Here is a 13,629-nt window from a genome sequence, read left to right on the forward strand (position 1 = left end):
GATCTTAAGGTATCAGAAATCTTGTTCCAAGTAATGGACGCCAAGTACTTTAGTGAGTTCTTGCCATAACGAGTCGTAATAGGTTTCGGTACTTGCAGGTTGTTAACCCCTCTCAGGTTTTTGATGTTGTCTCTTAACCAAAATGGGCCCCTCAGATATTAAGGTGGATAATTGTTAACTGTCTTAAATACAATAATTAACAAGTTCTGGATACGTCGATCCACAAGGCTGTAACCAATACGTTCAAAAAGAGTGCTAGTTTCTGAAGACTCGTCACTGTACTAGTAACGAAGTGCTCATTCATGCAACCTATCCAGTTTTTTACTATCAGACTTTAAACAGGGATGCTATATGGAGGAACAGTAATGAAAATGAGACATTATGAACGAATTACAAAGGAAGAGATTGGTCCCAAACGATAATATATTCTTTAGTCTACAAAGAACGTCTTGTTGCTTTCCAACTTTCTTGCTAATTTTCGTAATGTGTTTTCCAAAATTCAGAGAATTGTCCAATGTTAGCCCAAATAGGTCTGCTGTTCCAAGTAATGGTAATGCAACACCTTCAGAAAACAGTGATAGCTTGACATTGGATTTTCGCGACAGAACCAGCGCCTTGCATTTTTCAGTGTTCAAGATCATCTTGTTTTTACGAAACCACTCACACATCACCACAGAGCCCTCACACAACCTCTAATCCTGAGAATCATCTTTTTTAGATGTGTCTGACAATGTTGCACTAGTAGTCATCGTTCTCTTGGTCGCCAGTTCGGCGGCGAATCCGTTAGTTTACTAGTCTGTTCCAAGCGTTCATCAGAAAGTAGAGCGCGGGAAAAAATTCACGAAGAAAGAAAAACTCCATTTATTTTGCCATTCGCTACATATGAATACAACAAAAATATACAAGAAATTTATAAATAATACATTAAAGATAATATACGCTATTCTAACTATATGATTAACAAAATTAAATGTTTAAAAGGGTAATGACAAGGAAGCCTATACAGAAGCCGAGGGCTTATACATAGGCGTCCTAGAACTATAGGTATATGTGAGTTAAAAGTACTGAACGAAAAATGGGTAATTTTTAAAAGTAAAGAAAAGAAAAGAAAAAGAAAAAAGAAAAGCTACGTGTCTCAAAAAAGAGTATATCTGACTAAGAAAGAAAGCTAAGGAAGGAATTTTTAAAGTCTTTTGCCAAAAAAACTGACACTTTCACTGCTTTGAATTTCACGACTTTTAAAACGAGTTGAAAACCTTAGGTCGACCATGAAACCGAATTGAGAATTTTCGAAAATTAGTTCGACAATGAGGTACCTTGTTGTTATGGTGTTGGACTATCTGGTAATTGTCTACTAATTATTCATCTCATATTTCAATTTTTAACAAACCCCAAACCCAATATTTTCCAATTTTTCCAAAGTTTTAAACATGCCCCTCCAATTTCTATACATTAAAAACATTCAAAAAATCATCTAAAAATTCTCAAAAAAAATATTGAATCAAGGACTCCGGTCGCGACTTAATGGAGTCATTTTTTGATTGAATAAAGTTTTGGCTAGATATTTAAGAAAAAGGGTGGAACATAACAAAAAACAATGCTTCTAATCAGACTCTTTCCTTAAACCTGTTTGTCAGTAAACTGGATATACAGTTTAGATCCAGAATTAGGTTATAAATCGATTATAAAGTAAATGTACCCAAAATAACTATTGTGTCAACCATCAGACAAGTATAACTAGTAATAGTTGACACTACAGCTGCCCCCGCTCTGCTAGCTCTGTGTATTGTCGGGCAATAGAATTCTTGCTCGTTGTGCAGCTCTTTGAAATATACCGATTTCTTCCGATTTCATAATGAAGATGTTCACACATATTCCATGCAACAGGTGAGATAAATTCAGGAAACGCAAAGTTCCATGCACAGTTTCGGTTCGATTTACACAGCTTTGATCAAAACATTCTCAGTCTCGAGAATAGTTTATTCTAAACCACAAGAAAATGTTTAATTAGAAGTTGAATTTTCGCTATTTCTACTTCACTTTTTACAATTAGTTCATTTTATTTGCCGGAAAGTAAGGCTTAGAAATTAAAAGGACGTTTGATCAAATCACGCTCGCGCATTCTAGTCTTATTTTAAACTTTATAGCGGAAGGACATCTGTGTGCAGGGAATAAGTCAGCTCAGAATTTGAGGATTGGCGAATTTCTGTAATCGTCCATCGTTCTCGTCTTTCTTGTTTGGGGCCGCGTCTTATTCCGGTCAAAGAAAGAGAAAGAGTGTCTGGCAAGGTTTCCAATCAACGATTTTTGAACTCGTGTCTGGCAAAAAATCACTTGGTGTTAAAATATACATTGTTATACGCACCTTATAACTTCATCTGCGCTTAACGAGTGTCTTTTGGTCCATAACTTTCATAACAACTGCTCCGCAGAATGTCACTGATAACACATAATGCAGAAGAGTATCGAAGTATGACTGCACAATCAATGTCACAAAATCTACCTATTGTAAGTGGTCCCTTCGGGATTTTTTTGTGTTTTGCGTCATCCTAACCATTAGGTACTTGCGGGCGGAAACAATAGAAACGACATCATTACCTACCGATTCCTCGCGGCCCCTGTTCAAGCAAATCGAGATTTTTTCTATATTGACTGTATGACTGTATATTTCAACTGTAAGTACTTTCCTTAATATTCACGCGAGTTACTAGAGTGCCTCCTCGGGATTTCGCCTTCTGAGCGAAATCCCTGCAGGGGCAACAACAAGAACAGATCTCGGCCCAGGCACCGGTACTAAAGGTTTTCTGCTTCCTTTTACATAAGCAGGAGGAACTCAAAAGACGTGTGAGGGCTCCGGGGCAAATAGAAACTAGAAATTTTAACGAGTGGGAGGACAAGGCCCCTCGCGCATGCTGCTAATTGCATTGCTCGTCCTCGCATGTCTCCCGTCCCAGACCCCGAGTCCGTTCTTCGGTAGACATCCCTTTACTTTGGTCTCACTGGAATTCAATATTAATGTCTGACGATTTCTGTCGTTTTTCCTTAAATTTTAGCAGACTAATCTCAGTTCTTTGTGGAAATTGAGCTGTTTAAACCTTCATAGAGCAAACTTTCAAGGCTATTAAAGTACACTTAGACTCACTTTTCAAGGATGCCACACCAACTGTATTTTTGGCTGAAAACTTACATGGTTAATGCTTTATTTTCTCCAGAAACGAAATGGCCTACCGTTACTCTGACTGAGGCTAATTTCATTCCCATTTTTTGTTTTCCATGTGAATAGAAAACGCTTCATTCGGAGGATGTTAGAATTTCCCAAGCAATAACCCTTGAAAACTTGGATAAAATCACCCAAGTATTATATACATGAAGAAATCAAAAGAAGCTTGTGGTGATCTTAAGAGTTTTTATTTGCTTTTTGAGGTTAGATCTAAATATTTCATCACAATATAAGAGTCCTTTGATTAATTACATAATCTGAACTGTGACTTAAAAAATAAATATTTTCTTTTAATTTTCAATGCAAAAGCCTTAAACCATAGATGCTCACAGTTTACATGAGAAAACAGCAAATATATTAAGCCGTAGTTAATTACTCCTTAACATCAATACTGCAACAGTGCTGGATGCTGCACTCCTCAGCAACAACAACCTTGTGTGCTCATTTTTCCTGAACAAGACTGTTTGAAATTAACATTTTCATTCAGATAGAAGGCTGCAGGAAGCACCTGGATCTTGAAATCCTTACACAGAAGCTGACCTAGAATGTAAAATGATAATAGTGATAACTGAACGACACAAGAGTTTTGACCTTTTTATATCTAGCAGGATTTTGAAAGCATTATCCCCAAATAGAGCTCTTCTGTGAGGTAGTTTTTTTGGGCCCAAACAAAAGTAGCCAATATAAAAACTACGATAGATTAACAGTAAACAGATTAACAGTTATTAATAATAAGTGATTTTTTGTACAAAAATATTTGTTTTTTTTCGCATTCCGTTAATTTCTTTTTCGTCTTTCCTTAGAATTAAAATAAAACTATGATAGAAATATTATTTATTGTAACTTAAAATAGTTTCCTCCCTTTCCTTTCCTTTCCTTTCACTTTATTTTTCTTTTAACTGCAAATATCGCTAGGTTCATTTTCAAAAACTGGATTTCACTTGGGCTTTATGGCTAAAGTTAAAAAAAAAAAATGGCATTAGAATTCAGGGAAACCCTCATTTTGTTTTACTTCATTCTGTAAAGCCAGTCAGAGCTCCCTGCGTTGATTTGTTTACGTACAAAAAAAATCCCACAAGAGAAGAGACTTTACCCTCGTTGTCATCATCTTTTCGTAGACCGACGTCTATCGGACTAGTAAGATCGTCGCTTTGAGCAATTTTCTGAAAACAAAAAAAAGGGTCTTTAATTTTTCTCTTTTTTTTTTTTGTTAATAAATCTGCGTTACGTAGATTTTGTATAACCTTTTGAACACATGAAAAAATTGTTTAAGAAATCAATAGGCACCTTCTTTTTGGGTTACCCAGAATTGACAATCCAAAGTAATAAAAGAATAAAAATACACTCATAATTAAAAATAAATAATTAAATAATAATAATAATAATAATAATGAAAAGTGAATCAGATTGAATGATGCTCTTCGAACACAGTTTAGATCCAACTATGTGATATTTACCTTTCCTGGTGCAGACATTTTGCTGAGAGTTTCTAGTTCAGGTAAAGCTTCGCTCGAGAAGGTTTTTGAGTCCAATCACACTGTTGATTAAACACCATGTCTTTATGTCTTTTATAGTCTTTGATGTTGTGTCAGGCCATAATCACGCGAGGTGCACATTGAATAGACTATGCTAATATCCCTTCTAAATATAGTATTGTACCTAGAACTTAACTACCGTTTTTTCCAATCTTTTTTGTTCACAGAAGTGGGTGAATTGTTATTCTTGTCATATGCCTGCATCTTCTAACTTTCGTTAAGTCAATTCACGCGAAGGACGCTATAAAAAGGTTTAAACTAAAACACGAGTCACAAGACAAACATTTTATGGATTTCCTTTTTATCTCACGGTAAGACGAATTATTATTTTTTTCAAAGGTGTTTTTATGGTTATTGTATAAAAACACATTACAAAACACCCTTCTGTAACAGAGCCAGTGAAACATTGACACAGTGGTTTAACTCAGTCGGCTACCTAGTGATAATTTGGCCTCCAGGGCACCTGGCGCGAATAGTCTGTTTCTACCCGGCTAATTGTTTTTCTTCCCAGGTCAATTTCAATTGTGACTACAAAACCAATGTATGTCTTTATTCATATTTGTTTCAAAGGAACCAAAACTATAAAACATTATTACCATTGAGAAATGAAATCGAAGGGTACAGGTAATCGATCTCGCATAAAAAAGTGTAAACCTCTTAGTTTTTCTCGCTAGAGTAATATGTAAAAGGTTTTCAAAGATTTCATACCATTGAAGATGTTAGACCTGCCACCCATTTTAGTTAGTTTTATGGAAGATACACAACCAAAACTAAAAGAAAAAAAAAAACAGTAAAAACCAAACAACTCGGTGACGAAGAGTGTCCGAGATCCGGTGATTCTACTGGGTCTGTTACAGAGGGACATGTATAAAACGCGAAAATCTCGTTTTATTTTCGTGTTCCGCTTTTACAATTCCGCGGAACCGACTATCTCGGATCCTGGAACGGGCTGGTCCGCGGCCGCCTGTCGAAACAAGTTTGTATGGGAGTTGAAACAAGTTTTTGTGATGGTGGCCGACCAGCCGTAAGTAGAGCTTCTTCCACCGTTTAAGTCTGCAAGAAGGTAGAAAACTAACTTTAGCCTTCTTTTTGTGGCCATTAAAGTATTGAATTTCTTTTCGATTTACTATGTCTGACGTACAAAAACGCACTTTATATTAATAGTTCTTGAACAATAGTCTTCTTCCTGTGTTATCATTTAGAATATTAAAGTCCATGTTTAATTTAGTGACACTCCCCACCCCCACCCCTGCTTTTCGCAGTCTTCGCTGGCTGTCATTTACATCGCCTTTCCCTTTCGCTTCTAACTAGCGCATGAAAACAGTTGAAACACACTGTAATCACTGTTTCTCCGACATAAATTGAAATGTTGCCTTTAATTCCTCGTGGGATTTTATTCGCAAAGAAAAACCTGTGAATCGGGTTAATGGTTATAAGCATCTTTTTATTTGTAAGATAATTTGTTTTCTTCCGAAGTGCAGCCGGCCGGCTGGTATATTTAAATGGCGTCGACAAGTCCCAATTTTCATTTTTCTTTTTTTTTTTTAACGCAAAGCGGGCTAAAGCTGTGTAAATAATTTAGTAAGTCAATATAAGGTTGGCCCAGCTTTAAATACATAATCTATATCTTATTTGAAGACTCCCAACTCACATTTCTCGATTAACAATTTTCAGTGACAGTGACTTACTTTCTGCTTTATTTTGTCTCATGAGGCTCTTATTTGTGCACTTTGATTCTTTATTCGAAGTAAATACCTCAGGGCACATACTGCACAATATGTTAACAGTTCACTATTACTAACAGACGTCATGTAAATTATTGATAAAGCTTTTTGAAAACGGTCTCCAAAGTGAAAATTTTTGAAAAAATGTTTTTTTTGTCAGTTGTGACCAGACATGGTTAAGTGCTTCATTGTCAAGTGAAACGCGATGCTAATGGTAAGTATGCCTTTTCCCCCTATTTGTAAAGGCTCGCCCTTCTTTTTAAAGAACTGTGTTTTTACTAGCAACTACAATTCGCACTCAAATTACTAGAATTTATTCTGTTTTCTAACGGTAAGTGTTACATTGATCTGTTCTCATGGCGTATCACTCTGCAAGGATGATCCTATGCTGCATTGAAAAAGATTATGGTTTTGGAACTTTCAGTTTTTATTTAAAGAAAAAAGCGATTGAGAGGGCTCCCATAATGCTATGTAGTGACGAGGACTTTGTAGAAAAGAAATAAAAGTTGGTGATATGTGGCCACCTCTCAAATGGCTGCAATAACCTCTCTGCAACGGCCAATTTTTTTTGGCAGACATTTCATACCTGACTGACTTTTGCTTAAACCTCTCTACAACGGTAAGTGTTACATTGATCTGTTCTCATGGCGTATCACTCTGCAAGGATGATCCTATGCTGCATTGAAAAAGATTATGGTTTTGGAACTTTCAGTTTTTATTTAAAGAAAAAAGCGATTGAGAGGGCTCCCATAATGCTATGTAGTGACGAGGACTTTGTAGAAAAGAAATAAAAGTTGGTGATATGTGGCCACCTCTCAAATGGCTGCAATTACCTCTCTGCAACGGCCAATTTTTTTTTTGGCAGACATTTCATACCTGACTGACTTTTGCTTAAACCTCTCTACAACGGACACCTCTCTATAATGGCTGCACTTTCTTCTGTCCCCGACGTAGCCGTTTTATTAATTATGGAGACGTTTAACTGCACTTTGTGCGCGACAAAAAATGGTTAGCAGTTAGCCTGGTACCACGGTTGCTCACAGTTATGTTTTAATACTACCTCTCCTCATTGCCCTATAGATAAGCCGCTTCAGTTCTCTTTTTATGTCTCTTTTCAAAAACGCGTAAACCAACGGATTTGCCGCCGAATTGGCTACCAAGAGAACGGTAACTCCCTGTGCAGCATTATCAGACACCCTGTCTGAGACAAACATGATTCTCAGGATCAGATAGTTTTTTACTAGATGACATGCCAAGAAAAACACCACTATAGCAATTATGAATCGTGCTGAGCTATGTTTGCGTCTACCAGGATGTCTGGAAGCTGCTGTCTTCAGTGAAGCCCGCTTGAGTGAAGTTTGCAGTTGCTTTCTGAGAGACTCCATAGCAGAATTCTGAAGTGACTGCACGCGAATTACGGCCAAAATACGGACAACAGCATAGACAAACAGAGTGGTGCACAGTATGTCAAAACCTGAGACACCAGTTAGACGCAGCACTTTTAAAACAGTGTTTGCAGGGAACATTCCCAAAACCAGGTACAGCGATATCAACAATGGAATCAGCCATGCCAACAAGATGACCCTTCCAGGGCGTCTCAAGATGATGAAAGTGTTGTATCTAAGAGGATGAAGAATTGCTGCGTAACGATCCCACGTTAAGATGCAGAGATTTGCAACTGAAGAGTGAACCAGGAACCAATACGCTGCCATGTATATGCTCTTGTTACAGATCCTATAATAGCTGACGCAAACATGACCGCCGGGGAAGGCAACCATTCCGACGCCCAGATCAGCAACTGCCAGGGAAATTACAAACCAGTTGGGTGGAAAATGGAGGCGGGGTATCGCAGCGATGAAGGCTATTATAAAACCATTCCCAAGAACGGCTAACGCGGAAAGTAACCATCCCGAAACATCGAGCCAACCTTCCATGTCGGAACACTTTTAGAGATTATTTTACGACTTCAACCTACAAGAAACAGTTCAAGAGTAAGTGCCGAATACCCACTCACTTTTCAGGTCACTGCATTTAAATTTCTCTGACGCTTTGAAGAGTGAAGCGTTACACAAAAGCTCTTAGACTGTCATCAGCTGAAATATTATTCAATTTTATACTCGCGATACCAACAGTGATGTACTTCGCTTTATAATTGAAGTTTCACTGTGGGGAGGGAAGAAATAGGAGCTCCCCTAAAAACGCTCGCGGGGGAGGCTAGGACGAAAAAGACTGACACCGAACATATGTTTCCCGCCCCCACGCTTCACGCATGTGCCGCACGGTCTGGAAAGATCTGGAGATCATGGAGGCCAACGGGAACAAGCGAAAGCTGAGTGGACTTCACTGTTTTGACTTTCGTTTGTTTTAGCGTGTTTTTGATCAATTGAACCTCTTAATAATTAAGATACTATGGTATCAAAGAAAACGGAAGTAAAGAGAAACCAAGTCTATTCTTGCAAGTACAAGTGATCAGTGTATGACTCATTCGCAACAATCATTGTATAAAGCTTGTAAAACTGACTTTCTTTGTACCCTTTACTAAGAATGGTATATTTAAACTTACAAAATGTGGACTTTGTCCTGAAAGGTTTCTGTATACTAGGCAGTGTAAAACAGATTATGGTTAAAACGTGTAATCGCAGCTGTAACAGGAACATGTAACTTTTTCACATCCCATTGTCCTTTCGTTACAGACTCAACCCCCGTAGCGAATACCAATTTCAGCGACTCTAATCTTATTTTCCCTGTGGGACCAAACAGTTCAACTCTTTAGGACCAACTCCAAACCCAAGTATCCCTTATATTTCAATATTTGATTATAAATTACCACTGATTGCAGTCCAAGAAGATATTGGAGGCAAAGCATCTCATCGATCACGAGGCTCTCAACATAACATTCAGTCCATTTAGTGGAATTAGCTTAAACCTCTGGTTAAACCCATCTACTGTGTACCGGGATTTGAATGCGCGCTATAATTGGCTTGTTTTTGCAGGTTGATGGAATGCACTGAGGAAATTGTAGGTAGTTGATATTAGAATGTAATAAGACGTGCTTAAGATAGCTTATCTGCAATAGGTCATTCACCTCCTTCTAATATGGCGGCCTTGTTGCTTTTCTTTAATGTTTTTGTCACATAACTCTTTGTCTCCTTGTCAACCTCAGACGTGATAAGAACCGTTTCCGCGATCAAAACGGATCTCAAACGGGCCAGTTTTTACCCGGGGGGTACTCCCTATAATTGCCCATTCGGGGAGACTCTGTCCAAAAAGATTTTTTTAAGCACCGTGATAACGTAAAAGGGTTAGCCTTCTCACCCTGTACTGATCTAATCAGGAATGGAAAGGGAGATTACAATAGATAACCATTGCATGTTTTTAAAAAGTCACAAAAGGCCTATTGTGGCATACCACAATATTTATCAGTCTGGGTTATTTGCAATCATTTTAAAACATTTTTAACCGCACAGTGAAAGTAAAACTCACCACGTCGACCCTTTCTATAAGGAAATTTATGCCCTGTAGTTATGCGTCCTGGATAATTTTGAATTTTTCAAGCGTTTAGAAATTGCAATGCCAAGGAATTCTCTGCAGATTCCTGCGCGAAATCATGACACCATTTAAAGTGCCTCAAGCCCGGGGCCTCAAGTAGGAGTCGACGATTCACAGCCGCTATGCTGAATTTGGGGAATTGCGCGAACTACCGTAAAATTCCGAAAATAAGCCCCTCCATATAAGCCCCCCAAGCTCGTAACGCAAAAAACCCAACGTTAAATCGCCCCTCCAACTATAAGCCCCCCGGGAGAGCTTGTTCTTGGAAATTGCCCTCAAATAGAAAAAAAAACAAAGCAAAAACGGTGAATTTACTTCCAACTATAAGGTTAGCCCAATCGATTTTGAAACGCAAATTTCCCTCCGTAGATAAACCCCTCCGAATATAAGTCCCTCCAAAAATAAGCCCCTCAAAAAAGGCCTTTGCCCCGAGGCTTATTTTCGAAATTTTACGGTATGTTGTTAGACCCAGGTCCCCTCGGTCTTCATTCAGCGATCGCAGCGATCATATGGAAACCAAAAATTGATGCGATCGCTGAACCATTTTTGTCAGCGATCACAGCAATGGTAGCGATCATATGGAAAGCAGGCTTTAGGCCCCCTTTTCAAGGATCAGCAGGAGGATGCCACAGCAGTATTTTCGGCTGCAAACTTTAATGATGTACGTTGTTTTCTCCAGAAACGAAATTACCCAGCCTTACCCTGACTAGGACTATTTCATTCCTTTTGTTATTTTCCTTGTGAATAAAAACTGCTGCACTCGGACGATGTCAAAACTGAAGCTGCAGCAGAATTGCCCTAGCAAACTTGGTAAAATAACCCATGAATTATTTCCAATGAGGCAACCAAAATCAGCTTGTTGTGATCTAATAAGAGTTTTAATTATTCTCAGGTTAAATCTACAAATTTCATAACAATGTAGTGTCCTTTATTTAAGTAGATACATCGGAACTGTGGCCCATTAAATAAATAAATATATTTTTTTAACTTTCAATGCAATTAGGGTTTCCAAGTAATAGCTTGCAGCTTACATGTCTATGAGAAAACAGCAACAGCGATATTCAATTCAAAAGAAGTATAAAACAGCAATTAGTCAGTTTTTTATATCCTGCATGGGTGAAACAGTGATTAAGGTGCCGCATTCTTCAGCAACAACAACCTTCTCGGCTCATTTTTCCTGTAGCATTTTGCTTAAAATTGACATTTTCATTCAGATAGAAGGCTGCAGGAAGCACCTGGATCTTAAAATCTCTACACAGAAGCTGGCCTGAAAAGATAAAATAATAATACTAATGATACAAGGATGAAAAAAGGGGAAAAATGATTCTATATCAGTTTCACATTTCTATATCTAGCCGAATTTTTGAAAACGTACGTTACCTATAAATAGACCTCTTCCCTCAGACAGTTCTTCTTCAGCCAAAATAATATCTCCAAAGTAATATAGAATCTAAGACTGTGACCATTGCTTTTTTTTCTTCTCCTCCTTATCGCTCTTTGAGCGAAAAAAAAACGAAAACAAAACAAAACAAAAAACAAAACCAGGAAAACGAAACGAAAAAAAGAAACCGCCTTTTGGCCCTTTTTCGACTCAAGTGGCTGCAAATTTTCTCTAGGTTAGTAATTTCCAAAGAATCGGCTAGATATATTGATGGATTAACATTTCGTCTCGTTTGTTTCATTCCGCGTTACGCCTAAAAAGTCACTGCGTTGATTTGTTTACTTCAAAAAATTCCAGAAGAGAAAAGACCATCTTTACCTTCATTGTCATCATCTTTTCTTGGAGCGCCATTTATGGGACGTGTAGGCCCTTCGCTTTGGACAATTTTCTGAAAAATATATGCATTTATTAAAGAACAAATTCTTTAAATCTTTGTTTTTTGTTAAAATAATCTGCGTTACAGTTTGTATACACTTTTGAACAATTGCAGAAGCTGTTGAAAGAACCAATAGGAACTTTTTTGGGGGTAAGCCAGAATAAAAAATATAATAAAAGAATAAAAGAATGAAAATAAATATAATAATGATAAAAACATAGGAAAAGACTCGGATTGAATTATGTTCTTCGAACGCAGTTTAGGCCATCCAACTATATGATACAGTGAGACCCCGTTCAGTTAATAGGGTCACCAATGGGTCAAAAAAACAAATTAGCCGTATTAACAGGGTGGCTATTACCGGAACAGTGTAATAAAACATTGTATCGCCTTCGCACTTCTTGAATAACTGTTCTCTTTAATAAACAGCCGGAATGTTTTAGATATCGCCAGGAGCCCATCATATCGCGTACAGTAATTGTGAAAACTGGTTGAAACATTCCCTCAGTACATGACTATTAAACCGTCACAAATGTGTTTTAGGTGTACTATAGTCTACTGAAAAAACATTACAAGATACACTGAAGCAAGAGACTGAAGATAGGCCCAAGCATTTTAATTTTCTAAATTTCGAACGAGTGGCCGTATTAACGGGGTGAAATTATAAAAGATTCTTCCGTTTGAGATTTTAAAATGTGGCCGTTAGCCGTATTAACGGGTGACCGCATTTAAAAAAATAACAACTTAATGAAATATTTACCTTTCCTGATGCAGGCATTTTGCTGAGAGTTTTTGCAGGTAAAGCTTCACTTGTAAAGGTTTGTGAGTCCAAAATTACACTGTGTAGAGCACTTCGTCTATAGCTCTTTTATAGTCGTTGATGTTGTGTTGAACTGGAGCGAGGCGATGATCACACAAAGTGCACATGAACGGATTATGTCAATATCCCTTCTGTATGTATCTAGTATTGACAGCGGATTTCGTCTCTGATGTTGTTTCACAAAAGTGGGTTAATTGTTAATCATGTCTTTCTTAAAGTCAAATCACGCGAAGGACACTACAATTATGGAAACTTTATTTGTGTTTAATGTACAATTGTAAATCTCGCTAGGTATAGGCAATTTATAAATGCTGCTTGAGATTGAATTATTCAAAAAAAATAAAATACAATAAAAAGAAGAAGAAAAGAAATTATCAAATCAAATCAAAATTGTATTAAGTCTGGGCTATCCCAATTCCTATTTCTACAACAAAAGATGTAATATGTTGCTCTAATGGCTATATTTATCACTTTTTTGATAAATATCACAAGACAAACTTTTCTCCTGACTTGCTTTTAATCTCATAAAATGAGCATTAACATATTGTTTGTGAAAAGCAAATTTTTCTGGTCATGCAGTATAAAGCAAGAACTTCCTGAAATCTGCAGATGTTTTTCAAGGCGTAGGATAGGAGGATGGAGATTGTGTTAGCCAGAACTTGTTAGAACATAACAGCCGGACAACTATTTGTCTTCCTCTCAGGTAATTCCCTTGAAAAGGAGTATTATCCAGATTTTTTTCAGAACCCATAGTGTTCCAATTGACAGCCATAAGGACATTTAAAAATTGCAATAAAAAGATTTAGGCCCGTAATTCTAATTCCCCTAGTTGCGCGCAAAACGTTCGAAACTTAAAAAAACTGTCAAAAATTCATATCATCAAAAACTATGAATCTTTTTTGCCTGGGCCATAATTTTTTAGTAAAGTAACATCAAATTATCCGATCTACCAAAAATGTAAGAA

General features: G+C 37.3%; 2 protein-coding genes and 1 long non-coding RNA gene across 3 annotated transcripts in view; 1 reads left to right on the forward strand and 2 right to left on the reverse strand.

Moving 5' to 3' along the window:
- LOC140938372 (trace amine-associated receptor 8a-like) overlaps positions 1-795 on the forward strand; it is a 15,043-nt gene extending 14,248 nt beyond the window's left edge. The window contains 2 exon segments of the mRNA XM_073387859.1: positions 504-550; positions 719-795. Coding sequence (XP_073243960.1) covers positions 504-550; positions 719-795 — 124 coding nt within the window.
- A 6,727-nt stretch (positions 796-7,522) lies between these two features.
- LOC140938373 (5-hydroxytryptamine receptor 6-like) lies at positions 7,523-8,413 on the reverse strand. The gene has a single exon (XM_073387860.1). It carries the CDS (start codon positions 8,411-8,413, stop codon positions 7,523-7,525), a length of 891 nt encoding a protein of 296 aa, XP_073243961.1.
- Positions 8,414-10,987: 2,574 nt separating this feature from the next.
- Positions 10,988-12,752, reverse strand: LOC140937589 (uncharacterized). Its single transcript, XR_012165495.1, has 3 exons — positions 12,606-12,752; positions 11,788-11,857; positions 10,988-11,295 (listed from the first exon to the last, which is right to left on the reverse strand). It is a non-coding gene; the product is annotated as an uncharacterized lncRNA (long non-coding RNA).
- Positions 12,753-13,629: the final 877 nt, after the last annotated feature.

This window comes from Porites lutea, chromosome 5, assembly GCF_958299795.1.
Source record: "Porites lutea chromosome 5, jaPorLute2.1, whole genome shotgun sequence".
NCBI lineage: Eukaryota > Metazoa > Cnidaria > Anthozoa > Scleractinia > Poritidae > Porites > Porites lutea.

What these genes read in the sequence shown, in the direction of transcription:
- LOC140938373 (XM_073387860.1), bottom strand. Translation starts at nt 8,413, where the DNA reads ATGGAAGGTTGGCTCGATGTTTCGGGATGGTTACTTTCCGCGTTAGCC.